Below are 22,325 nucleotides of genomic sequence, written 5' to 3'. Positions count from 1 at the left end.
GCGAGAGGCAGCCGCTGCTTTTTACAATGCCCTGCTCTGATTTATAGTCCCAAGGAGGTTTATAGGTGTTTGCTGTTCTGTGGTGAGCAGTTAACGACTCCCACAGCCACTCAAGATGCTCAAGGTGTCACCTCTGACCCGTGGTTGTACCATGGTGTTGAGCTCAGGGATCCCACCCCCCAGCATGCAGACCCCAGCATAGGAACATGTGGGAAATACATGGGGGGTGTGCATCTCTCCATCTTCCCTGTGAGGGAGTAGGGAATTAAGGGTTTAGAAGGGACCTCTAGAGATCATCCAGTCCAGCCCCTGCTCCAGCAGGGGCACTCACAGCAGCTTGCCCAGGATCACAGTGGCCAGGTGGCTTTGGAAGCTCTCCAGAGAAGGAGACTCCACAACCTCTCTGGGCAACCTGCTCCAGGGCTCAGCACCCTCACAGTAAAGTGAGTGATGTGATTAATTGTGTGATCACCAGGAATCAGCATGCAAGACGTGATGCTGAGATGAAGTCATAAAATCCACCAGAAACTGCATGCTAAACACCATGAAACTCACAGACAAGGCTGGGGAGTGCTCCCGAGGGCTCCTGGCCACTCACCCCCAACCCTGGAAACAGACAGAGAAGCTGCTGCACCTTTCCATGATGATTTTATGGAAGCCCAGTTCATTTCTCAGAGTAAGAGACCATCACCTCAGACTCAGATGCTGGGGCCACGGAGGCTGAGCTCTGCTCCTTCTATTTGAGCATCAACATCTTATGTAGCCTGCAGTGGAGAGGGATGGTGTACAAAACAGTGCCAGGAAAGATGCCCAACAGCAGGCTTGACAGTAAACACAGCTGCTGGGGGGGTGGGGGTGGGGGTGGGATGTGTGCTAGGTAAAAATATGGTAGAATCTTCTACTTCTTCTTTAAAAAGGCAATAAGAGCTCTTTAAAGTGAGATCTTCTGCAAAAAGGGCTATAAACCTGTTTGGGGATGCTGGTGGAGTTCATCTGCAGTTATTAAATCATGTCAAAAGCCTGGCATGAGGGGTGTTGGCATGAGGGATGATGCCAAAGCAGTGAGGTGATGTCCTGGTACCCAGGACACCTCAAACCAGACTGAGAAAGAGATCATACCCTGCTGCAGCACGGCACCAGACCCTGACCTGCTTTAGAACTCTCCCTGCACCTTCCAAGTGACTGCTCTGCTTGGGGATGTCCCTGCTGACTGCAGAAGGGGAATGAGGTGTCCTTCAAAGGTGGCTTCCAAACCAAAGCAGTCTGTGTTTCCATGATTTCACGATTCTCTGATTCCATGATTCTTTGTTCACATCCCATCTGTGGCCCCCAAATGCTCCTTCTCTTGTGTGTGCCACTTTCATAGGGAAAAACGAGGAGCTGGGTGCCTCTCTTAGCAGCAGCATGGAAGGGATGGAGCCACACCTCCCTCAGAATCTTGTGAAGTGGGAATGGTTTTATGTCATGGTTTTAGGCCATGGTGGGGAGTTTATGCCACGGTAGGAACAAGGCAGGAGCAGCAGCAGCTGCTGCGATTTGGTAGGGAGAGAATTAAAAGTGCTGGGAAGAAAATCAAGGAGGGTTTCCACCAAACCTGGCCCAGCCAGGAGGGAGCCCGGCCGGAGGGAGGGTTTGGAAGTGACAAGGGGCGGGATGAGGCGGGACCGGGGCGGGGGAGGCGGCGGGGCCGGTTCTCGGCGGGGAGCGCTGCGGGAGCTGAGCCGGAGGCAGGTACGGGGGGACCGGGGAGGGGGAAACGGGGAGAGGGGCTGGCCGGTCCCTTCGGCTTCAGGCGGCGGCCGGAGAGATGCCCAAGTGCGGTCTCCTTTGGGCATCCCTAAGACTACCGCTCGCAGCCGAAGGGACCGGGAGATTGATTGCTCCCGGTGAGAGGATGCTCCCTCTCTGGGACAGCAGCCTCACTGCAGAGCACTGAGAGAGAGATAACAGGAAAAAAACAGAGTTAGCTGGACAGGGGAAGAAGGCATTGAGACTCCAACATGTGGGACAAAAACTTCAGGGAAATGCTATCTAGAATTCCAGACGGAGTGCTGTCGAGATCAGCGAACTGGAGGTGGCTGCATGGATCCAACTGGCCAGGCAGGAGAGGAAGGGATGGAGCATCTGACACACAGGGGGAAAAAAGAGTCAGGCAAATTATATCTAAAGTTTCAGACTCTTCGAGTGCTGTACACATTCCTGTCAGGAGTGGAGAGCAGGATGTGCCTTCAGGGCTCGGGTGGCCAGGCAGGAGAGGAAGGGATGGAGAATTGGACATATGGGACAAAAAGGCAGGGAAATGATATCTCAGACTCCAGCCTCTTTGAGTGCTGCACACGTTGCCATTGGGATCAGAGAGCCAGGGGTGCCTGTGTGGAGCAGAGCACCAGGGGCAGCTGTGTGTGGTGGCCATGCCCTGCTCACACCCCGCAGCAAAGCTGCCCACTCACAGGTCATTTTTCTTTTCCCACTGCCAAGCTGCACAGTTGTGATGTAACACCAGAAAATCCTCGACTTTGCAGGAATCCCACTAGCTAGCAGAGATGTGTGCTCCAGGAAAATGAGGTCTTTTCCTCAGGCTGGGCAGGAGCAGGCAGATGAGCAGCTGGTGATCAGAGGAATGACTCCCGTGAGTCCCAGCAGAGAAAGTGGTGAATAATTGCAGCACCAGGCCTGGTGGTGCTGGCGTGGTTTTGCAGCCAGGGTGCCACCCCGGAGCTGCCAGGAGTGTGCTGAGTTTTGCTGGTGCCTTTATTTCCTGTAAGTGGCACCTGCCCTTGGAAAACCACAGGGAGATGCGAGGCAGCCAGCACAGCGTTTCGTAACCTGGGAGTCTGAGCTCACCGCCAGGCAGAGGAGTTTTGCCCGGGGTGATGCTGGGGTGATGCAGGGCTGGAGCCAGGCTGCTGGGGGAAGCGAGGACACCTCCTCCACAGCACAGAGCAAACCACCTTAGAACCTGGAGCAGGTCACTGGTAGAATGGCCTTGGTCATCACAGGAATGTGGGCAGTGCCAGAGGAAGGGCACTGGCACTCTGCACCACAGAGCTCTCGTGGTCAGCTCCTGACACTCACTGGAGATGACCACAGTGTGCTGGAAAAGGGCAGGGCTGAGCCGTGGGGGGGTGGTGAGGGAAGCAGTGATGGTTCCCCAGAACCACCTGCCCAGGAGACAGAAGTGTGATAGTGAAAAATGGAGAAGAGCTGGAGATGCTGTTCCCCTTCCCTGAGCAGGGCCTTGGAGGCTGGGCAGCCAAACAAGAAACAAAACCAGTGAGCAGCAGCTGGGAGCTGCCAAATGTCCAGCCCTTGAGCTCTATGCCCTATGGCAGTGACAGGGGATTCGAGGGCAGCAGAGCAGGACAGGGTTTTGTAGCCATGGCACTGCCCTGAGTGTCCTTTACCAGCCAGAACCAGGTTGTGTCCCCATCGTAGGGGAAGCACCTTCAGAGTCCCCAGCTCCTCCTCAGCTCCTCCTCAGCTCCTGTCCCACCACAGCCTCCACTCCCTTCTCTAAAGTGGGGCTTGGGGAGGGGGTAGGGATTACCCATGTACCAATGGAGGGTGCCTCTTGTTCCTCACCTGTCTCTTCTCTGCTCCATGTAGAGCCTACTGATGGGGGAGAGCAGGACAGGCTCCAGGCTGGCTCCAAAACTGGTACCAACACGCCCCTGAAGAGCTGAGACTCAGTGCCTGGGGCAAGGAAACCCCACAACAGGGGCTTTGGCTTCCAACTGGGAAAGGCACCAGGCACACACCAGCTCAGGAGTGAGAGGGAAACAAGAATTCTGGAAACATTTGGGAAAGAAAGGTAGGGGAAAAAATAAGAAAGGCAGCAAAAAGCTTGAGAAAAATTCCACAGGCAGAGTTCAGTGCAGTTTCTGTTCAATGCCAGCTCCTCACCAAAGGGCTGTTCCAAAGCCTGCAGGAGCAGTAAACTTGAGCCCACACCATGTCCCCTGCAAAACCTGTAACTGGCCACTTGGCTGCAATGCCAGCACGCCTTGTGAACCTGGGGCTTCATTTTGGGATCCCTGTTTCCACGGCAGAGAATGCTCTTCCAGTCATCCCTGTCCCCATCCTCATCCCTGCGCCCACCCCCATGCCTCTCCTCCCTGTCCCCACCCCTGTCCCCGTGTGCGTGCATCCTGCGTGTGCCCCACGGGGCTGGGGGACGGAGCAGAGCTTGCAAAGAACAGCTCCTGTAGCTTTGACATGGGGCAAGAACTGTCCTGAATCAGCTTCAAACGTACCTAAAAACTAGATTCATCTTATTTCCACAGCGTGGCCTGGCTCTAGCTTAAACAATGTGAAAATGGTGCCCTTCAGCACCGCTTTTATAGCTGGTGAGGAGATGAAATGAGGCAGAAGGACTCCAGCCTCTGCTTAAAGCTGCTCTGGAGCTATTCTTCCTTCCCCTCGTGTCAGCCCAAGCTCTGCAGAGAGCACCCCAAGTTAGGTGCTTAGATGGAAATAAATCCAGGGTGGAGAAGCTGATGACTTCTGCAGGACCCTGGGCAGAGAGAAAGCAGCAGCAGAATTGTTTGGAACTGTTACCTGTGCTCAGGCCTGGGAGTGGAGCTCCTCACCCCCATGTGTTTTTTATCTCAACATTAGCATCAGAAGAAAAAACAAACCACAAACAAACAACTAAAATGCAGCCTCAGGAAACAACATAACCTCCTCCAGCAGTACCAGCTCGTTGGGAACCCACCCAGGTCCCTACGACAAACTGGAGCCTCCAGAGGCAGCTCAGGTCCTCGGCAGGAGCCCAGGTCCAGGGGCAGCAGAGCAAGTGGTGGGTGCAGGACACAGGGCCAGGCCGGTTTGCCCAGTGCAGTGGGGGTGTGGCTCCCCTTCAATCTGATCTGAATCTCTCACTGGATTTCTTAAAAGGCAGAACATCTTTACTGGTTTGCCTGGCTCAGGGATTTCAGAGCATTTGATGGTGCAGGGCAGAGCCCCGGCTTGGGGCTGTGCCCTGAGGTGGGTTTGCATCAGCTGCCCAGGAGGAGGCTTGGGCAGAGCAGCCACATGGGTTTCATGGCTTCTCTTGGGCTGTGGGCAATGAAGCCAAGGTTCAGGTCACTGCTCTTGGTTTCCTCAGAGTCCTGCCCAAAGCCAACAAGTTCTGATGCAACCTGAGCTCTGTCAGTGAATAAACCCTTCTGCAGGCAGCTGTGGGCACAAGTTCTGCAGCCCTGGGGCACAAGTTCATGGAGGATGGGCTGAGGATGGGCTGGGAAGTTGGGGGTCTGGGTGGTCCAGGAGGTCCAGAAGGTGCAGGAGGTGTGGAAAGTCCAAGTTCCAGGATGTTCCTGGATGTTCCTTTGAGAACAAAACCCTTCCATTCACAAACAGGGCCTGCCCTGAGATCTTGGAGATCATGGAGACCTCGTGGTGTTAAGCCAGGTCTAACATCACACATCATGTGGTGTGCAGTGAAAATCATCATCTCTCCTTGCATCACGGAGTGAGACATCAGAAAATCTGCTGGGCTTGTAAGCACACTCTGTGTGCACTGCTCAGCAGATGGTGCACATCTGGCCAGGAAGGCCACGGCTCAGTGCTACCTTCAGGCTTAGGCTAAATAAGGACACAGCTGCCCCTCAAGAAGCCTGTGAGCAGCCTTCAGCTCCCCTTTGACCCCTCAGCAGGCTGCCTACAAGTGGTCCCTGCTCTGCTGGGCAGGTTTGTGTTGGAGCTATCACCAGCTGATCTCCTTGCCCCTCCTGCCAGAAAGCTGAGTCCCACGCAGCATTAATCTTCAGCCCCGTTCCCCCCCAGCTTAGATCTGAAGAGCCTGGGCAGGTGACTGGGCTTTGTTGGGAAATCCTGCCTGGGGACGTTATGATTTAGTAACTCGAGTTCTCACCTTCAAACAGCAGCACAAAATGTTCTGTTTGCTCCCAATGTGAATGTGAAATATGCAGCATCCCTGCGGAGTGCGAGGAGCATTCCGATGGTATCTGAGAGACAAAGGAATTCGGGGGCGAAAAAAACAGCCATTGCCTGGCCCTCCTCTGGTGGGCAGCAGCTCCCAGCAGCAGCATTCCTGGTCCTGGGAAAGGTGCTGATGGGTCTAGGTCCTCCTCCCCTGCCCCCTCTGATAGCCTGGGGCACTCTGCTTACTTCTAAGAAAATCTTAGAAGTCTGAAGTTTGGTGGAGCACAGAGCGCTGGTGGCCTGAGCTCCACCTGACGCAGCTCCTGCGTGCACTGCGTGGTCCAGCCAGCACTGGCAGAGGTTTCAGACGTTGCAGACACACAACAGACTGTGGGGCTGCCTCAAAACTGTCCTGGTCAGTCACTGCAACACCTGCAGGCCAGTCCTAGGGGAGTCACACTGGGCTGTGCTGTGGGCAGCAGGAACCACAGCCAGCAGGTCCCAGTCACTGGACTCCTGTGAGGACCCCAGAAGCAGCTGGCCTCAAGCTGTATCAGAGGAGGTTTAGTTTGGATGTGAGGATCAATTTCTTCCCCAAAATGGTTATAGAATCACAGAATCATAGAATCACAGAATTGTTAGGGTTGGAAGGGACCTCAAGGATCATCTACTTCCAACCCCCCTGCCATGGGCAGGGACACCTCATACTACAGCAGGTTGCTCAGAGCCACCTCCAGCCTGGCCTTAAAAACCTCCAGGGACAAGGCTTCTATCACCTCCCTGGGTTGTCAAGACCTGACCCAGACTGTCCAGGGCAGTGGTGGATTTCTCATCTTCTCATCCCTGGAGGGGTTTCAAAGCCTTGGAAACGTGGTGCTGAGGGACATAGTTTAGTGGTGACCTGGCAGTGCTGGGTTAAGGGCTGGACTTGGTGATCTTGAGGTTTCTTCCAACCCAAACTGTTCTACCATTCTAGGGGGTTCTCCTGGGTCATAAAACCATAGTCAAGCCACCACATAACTGCTCCAGGTGCCAGTGTGCTTGGTGCCACACAGTGCCTGCCTCTCAACACAGCTCTTTCGGTGTCTTTTGTGCCCTGGCAGTCAGCAGCATGAACCTCAAGAAGTATTTTGTGCGGGCTCTGCACCGCCTGCAGAAGGGCCCTGGCTACACCTACAAGGAGCTGCTGGTCTGGTACTGTGACAACACCAACACCCACGGCCCCAAGCGCATCATCAAAGAGGGGCCCAAGAAGAAACTGATCTGGTTCTTCCTGACGCTGCTCTTCGCCTCCCTGGTCTTCTGGCAGTGGGGCATCCTCATCAACACCTACCTGTCCTACAATGTCACCTCCTCTCTCTCCATTGGCTTTAAGACCATGAAGTTCCCCGCGGTCACGGTCTGCAACGCCAACCCTTTCAAGTAAGCTTTTGTTTGCCCACTTGGCCCAGCTGTGCTCTAACACCCCCAGCCGTGCTGTGAGTGCAAGGGAACTGAGTGTTCCTGTCCCAGTGGTCACGTTGGAACCAGCAATGGACTCACCTAGGGGCACTAAACCCAAAGAAAGGAGGACAGCGTGGAGGTGGCAGCCGAGGCGCGGCGTGGGGCTGGGGAGCCTGAGGGCTGCTCGGGTTTCCTGACTGCCACCCCTCAGGCCCATGATGGTCACCACCTCCTGCTCGGGGAAAGCTCAGAGTTCAGCTCACTTGTCACAGCCCAGCCCAGCTTCTTAACCTTCCCCACAAATTCCTTCCTCCTTCCCCACAGTCAAAGTGCCTCTTATTGCTTGACCACTGAGAGCTGGTCAAACAGTGGTATCAGCTGGGAGCTCTGTGGTAGACCTCCATTGCCACCCTGAAGCAGGAGCTGATTCTGCTAGAGCTGCTTTGACTTTACACCCATGAGTAGCGTGGCCCCAGGCAAGATGCTCCAACCAGCACACAGGTTGCTCTGGGGCTGGTTTCTCTCTGCTTCCTAGAGGTGTTTTGTGTAAACTGCAGTGAGGTCCTGACACGCAGCCAGCTGGTTCCACACCAGCAGGTTCACCAGGGCCCCGCTCTGCTTATCCTCCTGCTGCTTTGCCACCCAGCTGCGGCTGCTGGGATGCCCATGTCTGAGCTGCCATACTCTGCTCTCCTGTTCTCCTCCAGTATGTCTTTAGGCAGCAACCTGAAGTCCCCAGGAAGTTCCAAGCCACCACCTTGACACCACTGCCTTTTGTCCTTCAGGTACTCAGAGGTGAAGCATCTGCTCGAAGACCTGGACAGGCTCATTGATGCAGCTCTGGAGAGGATCCTGCAGCCCACACCAGGGAACAGCAGTGAGAACCCCTCCCCACCACTCAACTTGACTCTCTGGTACCAGATACCCCTGGTCCTCATTGATGAGCACGATAAAGACAACCCCATCATCCTGGATATCTTTGAGAACAACCAGACTGATGGAGACAACGAAACCACTGTGGGCAAACTGACCTCTGTGGACAATGAGACTACTGAGGGCAACCAAACCCTTGGGGGCAACCAAACCTCTGAGGGCAACCAAACCCTTGGGGGCAACCAAACCTCTGAGGGCAACCAAACCCTTGGGGGCAACCAAACCTCTGAGGGCAACCAAACCCTTGGGGGCAACCAAACCTCTGAGGGGAAGCAGCCTGCTGTGGGCAAGGAAACCGCTGGGGACCACCAGACTCTTGAGAGAAACCAAACCTTTGAGAGCAACCAAACAGCTGCTCCACCTGCCTCATCCAACACAACAACAGAAGAAAAGAAGTACAAGCTGGCAGTGAAGCTGGTGAGAGCCAGGGTCAGGTGGGAGGGCTGAGAACTGGGCAGTGCTGGGTGCCCTTGCAGGGATGCATCATGGAGCTCAGCATCTCCTCCCCACCAGCTGCTCATGGCTGCTCTGCCCTGGAGCTCTGGTCCAGCTGCACCGGGACCAGGAGCAGCCCATGAGGGTGGCAGCACCCTCAGCACAGGGCACACACAGCCCGTGGGCAGATGGCAGGTTATGGTGGTTATTGCAAGGCTTCAGGGCTGTTTGGTTTCTGAAGAAGGCAGCATAGTGAGGGCTTTCAGAACTTGAGAGGGGCTCTGCTGCCCTCAGACACCCAGCCAGGCCACACTGCAGCTGCTGGATTCCTGCAGCAGGGGCTGCAGTTGCACCACACCCTGAACGTGCTCCCCTCTAGGTGCAAGGAACAAGCAAGGAGCCATGTCAGGCTGGTCTGTGGTGAACTGAAGGCAGCTGCATGACACCAGTAAACTCATCAGCACACGGAGAAGGAGCTGGCAGCACACTGCTGCCTCTCACTGCAGCAGGGATATGGACAGAGTCCTACCAGAGGGTCAATCAGCCTCTGCTGAGAGACATACTGGAAGCACTGGGCAGTAATCGAGCTGTGCATGGTGTTGACTGCTGGGGTCTGCCTGGCATGTGGAGGACACTGCTGGATGTTCTCTGGGGTCACCCAGAGCAGCCCTGCTGCAGGCTGAGCCTGGGGGAGAGCCAGGACAGGGCTGCTCCATGCAGGCTCCTGGCCACTTTCGCCTGTTCCTTGGGTCTGGCACCCAAAATGCTGGGGAGAGCTGCAGCTCACTGCCCCTCTCCTGCTGCGATCCTTAGCAGAGGCACAGGATGCTCTCATGACCTCCCATCCTCTGCTCCCACAGAGGCTTCAAAGACTCTCCCTGCCTGGCTAGGTCGTGGAAGCTGGGGTAGCTCTAGCCCTAACCTGTCCCCAGTTTCTGTGAGCTTGTGGAGGTGGCACTGGGAGGGCTGGGGAGCCTGCCCAGCCGGGGAGCCTGCCCGGCTGGGGAGCCCCCTCGGGGAAGGCCCTGGCTGTAGACACGCAGAGATGTGGCAGCTCCAGCACAGCTCTCTTCCCTAGGGAGCAGCAGGCAGGGGTGGCATCATGCTGAGCTTGTGGGGAGAGGCCAAATGCCCCCTGCCACGGGATGGGCTGAGCCCTGCCTGCCCTCTGTCCCCAGTGCAGCAATCAGGGCTCCGACAACTGCACCTACAGGAACTTCAGCAGCGCGGCGCAGGCGGTGACCGAGTGGTACATCCTGCAGAGCACCAGCATCCTCTCCAAGGTGCCCCTGCAGGACAGGATCAGGATGGGCTACCAGGCAGAGGACATGATCCTGGCCTGTCTCTACGGGGCAGAACCCTGCAACTACAAGTAGGTGCACCCCCAGCTCGGAGCCTTTCCTGGCACAGGGTGCTGGAGGCAGCACAGCCTCCTCCTCTTCTCTTCTTAACAGCTAACAAAAATGTTTCTGCTGGGCCTTAAGTCCAACAGCATTTCCCAGAAGGGTTCTGGAAGTGACCCTGGCTGAAACAGGTTATTCTGGGACAGTGCTGGTGTGAGGTTTAGTTTGGGCTGGACCATTCTGCTCGTGGCACACCCAGACTAACAGCACCCGTGGGACCTTCCCAGGGGATTCAGTGATGTTCAGCACATCAGTGCACATCAGTGCAGTCCCAGTGTACCCCAGCACAACCCCAGTGTACCCTAGTAGTGCAGTGCAGCTCCAGTTTTCACCCAGGCTCTGGAAATGCCCTTCAGCCCTTGCTGTTTGCTGAGCACATCAGATTCAGAGAGCCAGCTCTGAGGAAGGGGGGCAGAGCAGCACCCCAGGGCTGGGGGATTCCTGCCCCTCCTGCAGAGAGGGCTGCAGAGGACTGGTCTCAGAGAAGGAGCTGTGACAGCAGCCAGACCCATCTGCATAGCTCAGCTCTAGCCTTTCTCTGCCCCTGTGACAGATCACTCCCACCCCAACTCACACCGTTCCTGCTGGCTGTGGCTCCTCACACACCAGTGCCTTGCTTTGCTGCTTCCCAGCAGCAGACTGACTGAAATTGCATCCCCCTGCAAGTGAGTCCCAGAGCCAGAGCACCAGTCCCACCAGATGCATCTCAGTCATTATTCTATCAACCCTTTGGTCCTCCCCAGGAGTTACAGTTTTGTCTGCATGATTCTTCCAGGAATTTCACCCAAATCTATCACCCAGACCATGGGAACTGCTACATCTTCAACTGGGGCATGGATGAAGAGGCTCTGAATTCTTCCAACCCCGGGGCTGAGTTTGGTAAGAGAGGCTCAGCTGAGGAGGGAGCAGAGGTGCTGGGAACTGCTCTGTCCCTCTGTGGCCATTCCAGTCAGGTGCCACAGATTTACCATCTCTGGCTCTGGAGCACTGCAGCTGGGAGGAGTAATTACCTAGGAGACAGTGGTGAGCTGGCAGTGTTGGGTTAATGGTTGGACTTAATGACCTTGAAGGTCTCCTCCAACCAAAATGACTCCATGACTCTGATTCTGTAGCTCCCTAAAAGGAAACATGCCACCCAGAAACCAGCAAGGTGACTACAGATGTTAACTTTGCAGAAGGGTAACATCTGGATAGCCAAACTCTGAGGCAGTGCCTGGACACTCACTCAGACATTTCCATCCTGTGCATTCCTCATCCGGTGCACTTCTGCACAGGTAAGGCTGACACAGCAGCCAGGCCTGGCTCTTCCCCCAGGGATGGAGATCTTTGTGCCTGATGAAAAGCAAACAGAGTCCTTTCCCCCAGAGACTCACAACAGAATCACAGCATGGCAGGGGTTGGAAGGGACCTCCAGAAGTCACCCAGTCCAACCCCACTGCCAAAGCAGGGTCACCTAGGGCAGGTCACAGAGCAATGCATCCAGCTGGGTCTTGAAAGTCTCCAGGTAATTGCACCCCTGGGTACAGTTCCTGTTCTGAGTGCTTTGTCTGGTGTCCCAGGGCTGAAATTAATCCTGGACATCAGCCAGCAAGACTACATCCCCTACCTGTCCTCGGCAGCTGGGGCCAGGCTGATGCTGCACCAGCAGAAGAGCTTCCCCTTCCTGAAGGACCAGGGCATCTACGCCATGCCTGGGACAGAAACCTCCATCGGAGTGCTGGTGGTATGTGTGGCATTCTTCTGCAGCAGCTTCTCTGAGAATAATGTTATCTGATGGGCCTGGCACCAAGCCTGCTCCCAGCCTCGGCTGAACTGGCTCAAACCAAAAGAGTCAGGGTGTGCGCTGGCTGCAGGCTGCGGCGGTTTATGGAGGCTTTTATGTAAGTGTCCTGGCTAAGTGCTTTATTGCAGCCAAAACAGGGAGCTCAGGTCATTGTTCCCTCTTCCCTCAGCGCGGCAGAAGGTGCCCTGTGAGCACAGACTGCTCCTGCACACCCTCACCTGCCGCGATCTGCCCCGGGCAACGGGCTGCATCTCCTTCAGCTCTGCCAACGGCGAGGCTTTGGTATTTTCCAAGCCAGGAGGGAACACAGGAATTGGAGAGGTCCCAGAAAGCAGACACCAGGGCCCTGGGGAGGGGAGGTGACATTTGGTGCTTTGGTTTCCCCTCAGGATGAGCTGGAGCGGATGGGTTACCCCTACAGCGACTGCACCAACAACGGCTCTGATGTCCCAGTGAAGAACCTCTACAGCCAGTACAACACCTCCTACTCCATACAGGTACCACTGGGGTTGCACCAGGCCAGGCTGCTGAGGAAAAGCCACTAAAGCAGCCAGAATCTTTGACTAGCAGGGGGGTTACTGGAGGAGCAGCAGCGATGCAGTAGAAAGCAGCAGCCAGACACAGGAACCTTCTTTCCCTCTATCCATCCACACTGGGGGCTGAACACAGAGGTTTGGGAACAATCCCAGTGGATGCAGTGGAAACAGGCATGGACTGCAGGAGCGAGAGCCAGCAATGCTGGCATCAGGACTTGCATCAAAAGAGAAGCAAGGTGGCTCTGGCTGGCACCAGAGTTCAGTGGGGTCTTTGGTTTTCATCTCACACCAAGACAGCGTGGCCAGGAAAGGGCCTCAGCAGATGGAGTGCCCTTAGCCAGGTCTGCTTCATTCTGAGAGGAAGAAAATGGTGAATCATAGAATCAATAAGGTTGGAAAAGACCTCAAAGATCATCAAGTCCAACCTGTCACCCAACACCTCATGACTGCTAAACCATGGCACCAAGTGCCATGTCCAGTCCCCTCTTGAACACCTCCAGGGATGGTGACTCCACCACCTCCCTGGGCAGCACATTCCAATGGCTAACAACTCTCTCAGTGAAGAACTTTCTCCTCACCTCGAGTCTAAACCTCCCCTGGCACAGCTTGAGACTGTGTCCTCTTGTTCTGGTGCTGGGTGCCTGGGAGAAGAGACCAACCCTCACCTGGCTACAACCTCCCTTCAGGTAGCTGTAGGCAGCAAGAAGGTCTCCCCTGAGCCTCCTCTTCTGCAGGCTAAACAATCCCAGCTCCCTCAGCCTCTCCTTGTAGGGCTTGTGCATCATTTCTGTCATTTTCTCAGAAGGTGAAACACAGCAAACACCCAGGAGCTCTGCTGTGACCCTGCTGTGGGTGACCTACCAGCCAAGTGCCAGACAAGGGGGCAAATATTTTTAACCCCACACCTGGGCACAGTTTGATGCTGGTCCTTTCCTTGCAGCTCTTCACCCCAGAGCTCTGCTCCCCAAAGTGGAGGGGCCTCATCACTCTGAACACTGGGAAAAGCACAGCAGGGTGTGCCTGGGCCCTGCAGCCCCCCCAGATCCACCAGTGTAGCAGGGTTTTCCCCATTTTGGCTCCTCAGGCAGCCTTAGCTGCTCCTCTCCCCAGGAGCTGCAGAGCAGTTCTGCTCCTTTCAGAGGAGGCTGCTCGGGCCAGGTCATTCAGGCAGCTCCTATCAGTCTCAGCTCTCAGGACATCTTTGTTCCCCATCACTGCCATGCTTGGCTGAAATCTTTTCCTTATGAGCAGATCCACCAGCGAGGGGCAGGCTCTGGTCATTACCCATGTCCACACCTCCCTGGGCTCTGGCGTCTTGAGCACTCACCACAGCTGTAAGTGCTGCCTAAGGGGACAGCTGAGCTGCTCCCTCCACAGCATCCACTGGCAGCTCCACGGTGCCACTTTCCATGGGCAAGGCTGGCTCCTGCTGCCTGGGGAGGGCAAAAGCTGTCTGGAGAACTTCGTGCTCTGGTTACAGCCACGACGCTGCTCTCAGGAGGAAAGCAGCTCCTGGGCTGTTGATCCCTGGTGGCAGAGGCAGACTGGGGAGAGATTCCTCTCCTGAGTGACCCTTTCAAATCTTTTCCTCGTTAAGGGAGTTCAGCCATTTCTCATCCTGAACTTCAAAAGTGGGCTGAGAAAGCTGAGTTAGTAAACTTCAAACCTGCAGCAACCCAGGGTGTTGCCCCTCAGCACTGGTGAACTGGCAACAGGCTGTGCTAGGTGGGGGAGAAGCCTTTCTGGAGGATGAATATCAATAAGGAACTATCCAAAGTGATCTGGGGGTTGTTTGCAGAAGCCTGAGGAATCCATCCCAGAGAAGCAGGCTTTGGGCTGGCAGGGGATTTCTGTTGCTGCCCTTGTGCAGGGATAACAATTGGGCCGCTCTGCTTTCAGCTGCCTGGAGAAGGGTTAAGCAAATACTCCAGACGATTGCATTAGTGCTTCAGCATTGCTAAATGCTGCCTGGTTCTGAGCCCACTTCAGAGACCTCTCAGCTAAACCAGGCTCTCCATCACTCCCTGACTGCAGGGAGCTCCGGGAGTGCTTCGGGTCACACAGGAATTCTCTGGCTGTTCTGCCCAGCTGGAGCTGCTAAATCTGATTATCTTCTCATAGACTTTGCTAGTGCTTCACCCAGAGTCCCTCTCCAGGCTGGGATCATTAACTTCATGGCTCCTGGGCGGCAGCTGTGATCCTTTCAAGGCGAGAAGCACAGATGAGAGCCTTCAGGGTCCTAAAACCTGCTCTTTGTGTTGCAGCATTGTTAAGAGCTGTGGCTTTAGAGCGGGGAGCAGCCCTTTGCCAGTGTCCCACACAAAGGCTGGAGACGCAGCAGAACGTTTTGATTCTCCTTTGCAAACTTGGTGTTCCTTCCATGAAGCCCCAAAATGGTAAAGAAATGACCAGTTGGTTGTTGCACTGTGAGCAGGCACCAAGCTCTGTGACATACCCACAGGCAGCTCACCAGCAGGATGGGCCTTAAAACTGCAGGAACAGAAGTCAATATGCATCAGAAAGAAAGCTGTAGCCTGGTCTCAGCACTGTAAAGCCGGTGTGACCCACCCTGGGCTCCCAGCATAATGGGGATGCTCGGTGCAGAGCAGGGATGGGCTCTGGCAGCGCCTGCTCCCTCCCTTCAGGTTTCTCTGTGCACAGTCTCCAAATCAGAGCAAAAGAGAGAAAATCCCTCAGAGCCAGCACAGACCCCAGCAGCAGAGGTGGGCAGGGGGGTTTCAGCCCATGCCTAAGCAGCTCCCTCTTCCTTTTCTCCAGGCTTGCCTGCGTTCCTGCTTCCAAAATCACATGGTGGAGATCTGTGGCTGTGGGCACTACCTGTTTCCCTTACCTGAAGGGGTGAACTACTGCAATAATGACAATAACCCAGGCTGGGGTAAGAACGAGGACAAGACTCACAGCACAGCCTTGGCAGCTGCTGGCAGGGGGGCATGGAGGGCCCCCATGTTCTGCTGGAAATGCCAAGGGTGGGTGGCTTCAGCCCATGTGATGACTGCATGTGGCTGTTTGGGTCAGTGCTGGGGAGAAGGGGAGGAATCATGGTCCTGGCCATGGGCTGAGGGACCTCAGCTTGCACACTGCGCCAGGGCAGGGCTCTCCGGATGGCTGGATCCAGCCAAGAAGGTAACAGGAGCCTCTGGGCAGCGATGGGAGAGAGAAAGGGTTGGAACTAGATGATCATTAAGGTTCCAACCCAAACTATTCTGTGTTTCTATGAACTATGCTCCAGGCCTCCATGCCTGGGGAGTTCAGGTCCATAACCAGGCTGGTGTGGGCAGGGGAAATGGGCTCCCATGAGAAACTTGTGGGGAGGCAGAGACTGGGGGCACAGCTTGGTGAGGGCAGCTCCAGCTGGCAGCCACCCTCCTGCCCCTGCAGCTGGCCAGGGCTGTGCCAAAACCACTGCCACTGAGCAAGGTGACTCCATAGGAACCATCTGCAGACAAGTCCATTAATGTTAATTAATTATTGCATTGTCTGCCCCCTATGCCTGAGCTTCTCAAGGGAGGGCAGCTCAGGGGGGGCAAGAGCCAGGCTGTGCAGCTGCCTCCTGCTGAAGTGTTGACTTTGTCAGATGAAACAGAGATAATCCTGTACAGGGGCCCCTGTCTAAAGAGACACTTTGGATGCTTGTCTTCACTCAACAGCATACTGCTACTCCTCCCTGAGATCAAGCATAAAGCAGAGACAGATTTGCATTGACTCTTGTAAGGAGACCTGCAAGTGAGTACTGAGCCCTTCGGGGCTGCTGCTGGCTCCTGACCTTTCCAAAAGGGCAGCAAGTCACACAGGGCTGGTTTGCTGCACCAGAACTGAAGCTCCAGTGGCTTGAGAAGGGGCAACTCTCGATGCTAATGCCCTGCTCCCTCCCTCCCTGCAGCGACACACAGTACAAGATGACCATCTCCATGGCAGACTGGCCCTCTGAAGCCTCGGAGGTAACCCCCATTCACAGCTCCACAGTCTGCATCAGGCTGCAAGGGACCCTCAAAGGTCATCTTGCACAAGCCCCCTGCACTCAGCAGGGACACCTCCAACTAGAGCAGGCTGCCCAGGGAAAAATCAAGGCTGATCTTGAATGTCTCCAGGGATGGGGCCTCAACCACACCCCTGGGCAGCCTGTCCCAGTGTCTCACCACCATCATGCAGAACCTCCTGATGTCCAACCTAAATCTGCCCTGCCCCACTTTCAAACCACTGCCCCTTGTCCTATCCCCACAGGCCCTTCTGCTGAGTCCCTCCCCAGCCTTCCTGTAGGTTCCTTTCAGATACTGAAATGCAGCTCTAAGGTTCCTTGGTTTGAAAGGGTCACCAGTGACTGCCTTTTCCCAGCCATGAAACACTCCATGTTTTCAGGGCCAGTGTCCAGGCAGCAAGAATCTCCCTGCTCAGCTGTCCATTTTCAGGGTGCACACAGACTCCAGTGCCAGGGCATGGGACAGGAGGGGGCACCCTCCATGGCATCTCCTCCCCAGCAGGTGCTCAGGAAGGATCCTTCCACTTGTGTCTGAATCAGGTTTCTTTTCCCAGGACTGGATTTTCCATATTCTTTCTTATGAAAGGGATATGTCAACAAATGTGACTCTGGACAGGTAAGGGAGAGCAACAACCAAGTCATCTCCTCTGGTGAGCCTGTTGACATGAGGCTGCCACGGACCCTGGGGCCAGGCTGGAGCATGCCTGGGTTAGGGCAAAGGGAGAATGAGATTTGGCTCATGACTGGCTGGGAGACGTAAAGCAAACCTGAAACACACTTCCTGTGCATCCCCTGCTCTGCCAGTGACAGGCTGGGTCAGACACACAGTTAAGTCAAAATCAGTGTCAACAGCAGCACCACCTTCTGGGTTGCATACTTAGGTCTGGATCTGCCAACAGCAGCAGCTGTAGGGGGGATGCACCAGAGTTAGGGTAGCTGCTGAGTTACCCTTTGAGAACCTAAACCCTGAATTAGGAGGAAAAGAGGAGAGGGTTTCCCAAAGGAAAAAAAGAGAGATGCTGGGAATGGTTTCACAGGTGCTGGCTGCCCCGTACCTGCTGAGCCCCTGGCCAGCGTGCAGCTGCTCTGTCCACGGTGCAGCTGCTCTGTCCACGCCGCAGGGACAGGAGGAGCAGCCAGGGCTCCTCTACCCCAACCAGGGCAGTTAGAAAAAACAAAGCAAACAGCCCCAAAGAAGCTTTCAAGTGCTTCTTCAGGAAGAAATTCAGAGCCACATCTCTCCTACTTTGGCAGTCGCTGGCACTTCTTAACCTCTTCCACCTGCCAGGCAGGCGTCTTGGCGCCCAGCAGCTCTGGGCAGGCTCTCCCTGGGAGCAGAGGCGTGGGACACCCACGGCCCGGCTCTGCACTCAGCTGCCTTTGTCCCTCACAGGAACGGCATCATCAAGCTGAACATCTACTTCCAGGAGTACAACTACCGCACCATCTCCGAGTCCGCGGCCACCACGGTGAGTGCCCGGCGCCGCCTCCCGCCCGGGCTGCGCTGCGGGGCCGGCCCGGCCGCCTCGCCTCACTCTGCTCCTCCCGCAGATCGTGTGGCTGCTGTCGAGCCTGGGGGGCCAGTTTGGGTTCTGGATGGGGGGCTCGGTGCTGTGCCTCATCGAGTTCGGGGAGATCATCATCGACTCGCTCTGGATCACCGTCATCAACGTCATCGGCTGGTGCAAGAGCCTGAAGCAGCGGCGGGCGCGGGCCCGGTACCCCGACGCACCCCCGACGGTGTCGGAGCTGGTGGAGGCTCACACCAACCTCGGCTTCCAGCACGAGGACGGGGGTGCCCTCCCCAGGGGCGAGGAGCTGCCCCCCGAGCCTGGCACCCCCCCACCCAACTACGACTCGCTGCGGGTGCAGCCCCTCGACGCCCTCGGTCCCGACAGCGACACCGAGCCCGAGTGAGCAGCACGGCCTGGCACCGCCCGTGGGCCACCAGGCTGCCATCGCTGCGCCCAGCTGACACTTGCTGGGTCATCTTCTGCTCCCTGTTGTGTCAGGAAGGAACTCGAGAGCCCTGGCTGAGCCCCCTTCCCAACTCCTCACTGTGAAGCTCCAATAAACCTGTAAAAACTTCCCAGGGTGGGCATCAGGTCCTGGCTTTAGCAGCACAGAACCACGGATCACAGACTGGGGAGAAAGGACCTTCAAAGCTCCTCCAGTCCAACCCTCAGCAGTCAGCAGGGTCATTCCCAACCTAGAGCAGGTTGCTCAGAGCCCCTGACAACCTGACCTGCAATAGTTCCAGACATGGGGCATCTCCCACCTCTCTGGGCAACCTGGGACAGGCTCTTACCACCCCCACTGTAACAAATTCCTTCTCTCCAGTTTCAGTCTCCCTCTTTTAGTTTCAAACCATCATCCCCTGTCCTGTCACGACAAGCCATGCACAGAAGCCTGTCCCCAGCTTTCTGCTCAGCCCCTTTCAGCACTGAAAGGCCACCAGGAGGTCTCCCTGGAGCCTTCTCTTCTCCAGGCTAAGCAACCCCAGCTCTCTCAGTCTGGCCCCACAGCAGAGGGCTTCCAGCCCTCAAATCACTGTTGTGGCCTCCTCTGGTCCTACCCCAACAGATCCCTGTCTGTGCTGAGGGCTGCAGAGCTGGTCCCGGGGGGTCTCAGCAGAGCCCAGCAGAATCCCCTCCCTGCCCCTGCTGCCAGGGATCAGCCCAGGACATGGCTGGGGCTGGCAGTGCAGGGTGCCAGGGGACGTCCAGCTTTGCACCCCCCAGCTCTGCACATCAGCACCACGATCTAATCACAAGAGATCAGCCCATGGGAATGGGAAGTACTTCCCAGAGAGAAGAGCAGGGTGGTGCCCACTCTGCAGGGCTGCAGCCAGGCTCCAGGGCAAGGAACAGGAGAAGGACCACAGTGAGGCAGGGGGGTGCTGGGGCAAGGTCAGGACATGCTGGTAGGGCATGTGTAGCCATGGCCACGTGGATGCTGAGACAGCACAGTGTGCTGTGACCCCTGGGGTGGGACCCAAGCCACTTGTGACTCCTGAGGTCACAACTGCAAAGGAAACGGAGCTCCTGGAGCCCGCAGGTGCTGTGCCCGCTGCGGAGGGGTGGGCACAGCTGTGTGTGCTGGAGATAAATACTCCAGGCTCCACAAAGGTCCAGGTGTGGGGAGGAAGTGCCAGGCTGGTCAACAGCACCACTCAGCAATAAATAAATGAATTCAGAAGTTGCCTTTGTGTTTCCTGTTGGCAGCGGGCACAGCCCGGCGCCGGCACGAAACTGAGGGCTGGGAAGAAGGAGAGGTGCTGAGCTCACCCCCCAGGCCCTGGGCACGGTCAGGAGCTTTGGTGGTTCCCACAGGGCTGGGCTGAGAGGGGCTGGTCTCAGCCCCTGGCTTTGCCAGGAGCTCATCACAGCCCCCCAGGACCTGCCCTGCTGAGGCACCTCCGTGAAACCTCAAGAGGAAACTTGATCGTGTGGCTCAGTCACGCGCCTGGGAACGCGAGCTGCTGGGCACGGTGCCCCGGGCAGCCGGGAGGGGGTCCAGGCTCCTTCCCTGCTCTGGTGCACAGCTGCTGGGCCAGAGCCTGCCCAGGGCCCCTCCATCTCCCCACTTCAAGAGGGACAATGATCTGCTGGAAAGAGTCCAACGGAGAGCTACCAGGATGATGAAGGGACTGGAGCACTGCCCTGTGAGGAGAGGCTGAGAGCCCTGGGGCTGTTTAGTCTGGGAGGAGAAGACTGAGAGGGGATTTAATATATGTCTATAAATATCTGAGGGCTGGGGGTCAGGAGGGAGGGGACAGGCCCTGCTCACTTGCACCCTGGGATAGGACAAGGGGCAATGGATATATATACAGCACAGAAGGTTCCACCTCAACATCAGGAGGAACTTTTTCACTGTGAGGGTCACAGAGCACTGCAGCAGGCTGCCCAGAGGGGTTGTGGAGTCTCCTTCTCTGGAGCCTTTCAAGACCCATCTGGATGCATTCCTGTGTGACCTGTGCTAGATCCTCTGGTCCTGCTCTGGCAGGGGGGTTGGACTCAATGATCTTCATGGGACCCTTCCAACCCCTAACATCCTGTGAGCCTGTGATCCCCCCTTGGCAGTGGGAGGTCTGGTTGCTGCTGATCACCACCAACAGGACTGAGGAACTCTGGGGTGATCTGCAGATGAGATGCTGTGGACATAGCTGATGCTACCCCACTCAAACCCTGAATCACTGGTGTGCAGCTGGCCTGCTGCTGCAGTACAGTTCCAAGAGGATCATGTGCAGAATATTTGATGAGACTTAATTTTCTGAGACTCAATTAATGAGTTCCAGAATGCTCAGATTAGCAGAATTGAAGGCAGCTTAGAGCTAAGCTTTGATTTTTCTCTTACTTCCAATACCTGCATTTTCACAGCCTTTATCCCATTTCAGGTGGCAAAGATAAGAACAAGAAGCTTAACCACCTTTTAAAAACCAAATAGAATAGAATTAACCAGGTTGGAAGAGACCTTTGAGATCATCAATTCCAACCTAGCACCCAACACCATCTAATCAACTAAACCATGGCACCAAGCAGCCCATCCAGTCTCTTCCTCAACACCTCCAGGGATGGGGACTCCACCACCTCCCTGGGCAGCACATTTCAATGCCCAATCTCTCTTTCTATGAAGAATTTCTTCTAACATCCAGCCTAAACCTCCCTTGGCACAGCTTGAGACTGTGTCCTCTTGTTCTGGTGCTGGTTGCCTGGCAGAAGAGACCAACCCCCACCTGGCTACAACCTCCCTCCAGGGAGTTGTAGACAGCAATAAGGTCTGCCCTGAGCCTCCTCTTCTCCAGGCTAAGCAACCCCAGCTCCCTCAGCCTCACCTCACAGGGCTGTGCTCCAGACCCCTCCTCAGCTTTGTTGCCCTTCTCTGGACACCTTCCAGCACCTCAACATCTTCCCTAAACTGATGAAACACTCTGGGAAGCCCTTTCTCAGCCTGTTTCAGGTATCTGCTGCTGCTGAGGATGAGGAGAGTGGAGCAGAGCTGTGGTGTGCTGGGTTTCAGCTCCACGACTGGCATCCCACCGCCCCTCCCTCACGTGCAGGGTGGGAACAAACGCGTCAGGGAACAAATTCTCCAGAGCCAGACGCTTGCCCTATGAAATGCAACAACAGCAGGCAAGGAACTGCCCCAAGACTCCTCACCTTCCAGTGACAGGAGGATGGGAGAGGCAGCCACAGCGAGGCTCACCCGTCTGACACCGTGGAACAGGATGTTCTCTGGCAGGGACAGGGACAGTTTGCCAGTCCAGTTACAGCTGGTTTATGGAGGGCGTCTGACGACTCATAAAAGTGCAAAGTGTCTTAGGTACTTCAGCTCTGTACCAGCTCAGTACCAGCTCTCCCCCAGATGAGCTGCTTGCAGATCAGCCTCCCTGTGTGAAGGAGCTTTCCTTGCTGCCGCAGCGCTGCAGCCACTGGAAGACTCAGCTGAGCACTGCATGGGACTGGGCACAGCAAAGGCTTCACAAACCACAGCAAGTGAGAGCCTGAGGAGTCCCAGCTCCACACAGCAGCACGTTGCCAATTCATCTGGAGATTGGGTTTAGTAGATTTTTGATACCTTGAAAACAAAAGGGCACCATCTACCTGAAAATCCTGGCCCCAGACAGTCCAGGGAACCCTAAAACTGTTCAAAAAGCACCTCTGCTCTCCTCATCTCCCCAGACTGCTGTCTGGGCAGGGAGGCATCACCAAAGTCCACCTGAGAGCAGCAAAGGAACCTAATTTCCCTCAGAAAAATGCAGCACTGGTAAAATCCAAGCCAGCAGCAGCACCTTACACACAAATCAGTGGGAAGGTTCTGGAGGGACAACCAGACATGAGACTGCCCAGAGGAGGAGCAGCTGTGGCAGCCAGGCAGTCACCCCAGGGGGAACACAGTGAGCTAAGAGT

At 55.8% G+C, this 22,325-nt stretch overlaps 1 protein-coding gene across 1 annotated transcript; it reads left to right on the top strand.

The window, feature by feature from the left end:
• Nucleotides 1-1,677: 1,677 nt before the first annotated feature.
• SCNN1B (sodium channel epithelial 1 subunit beta) lies at nt 1,678-18,399 on the top strand. Its single transcript, XM_054180570.1, has 13 exons — nt 1,678-1,731; nt 6,990-7,308; nt 8,115-8,679; nt 9,876-10,069; nt 10,876-10,979; nt 11,660-11,823; nt 12,273-12,380; nt 15,198-15,315; nt 16,088-16,163; nt 16,321-16,378; nt 16,971-17,032; nt 17,810-17,885; nt 17,968-18,399. The coding sequence occupies exons 2-13, from the start codon at nt 6,998-7,000 to the stop codon at nt 18,331-18,333; spliced, it is 2,202 nt and encodes a 733-aa protein (XP_054036545.1). The 5' UTR covers nt 1,678-1,731; nt 6,990-6,997; the 3' UTR covers nt 18,334-18,399.
• Nucleotides 18,400-22,325: the final 3,926 nt, after the last annotated feature.

The sequence above is a fragment of the Dryobates pubescens genome, chromosome 4 (genome assembly GCF_014839835.1).
Source record: "Dryobates pubescens isolate bDryPub1 chromosome 4, bDryPub1.pri, whole genome shotgun sequence".
In the NCBI taxonomy this organism is placed as follows: Eukaryota; Metazoa; Chordata; class Aves; order Piciformes; family Picidae; genus Dryobates; species Dryobates pubescens.
This window is presented reverse-complemented; position numbering and strand designations above follow the sequence as displayed.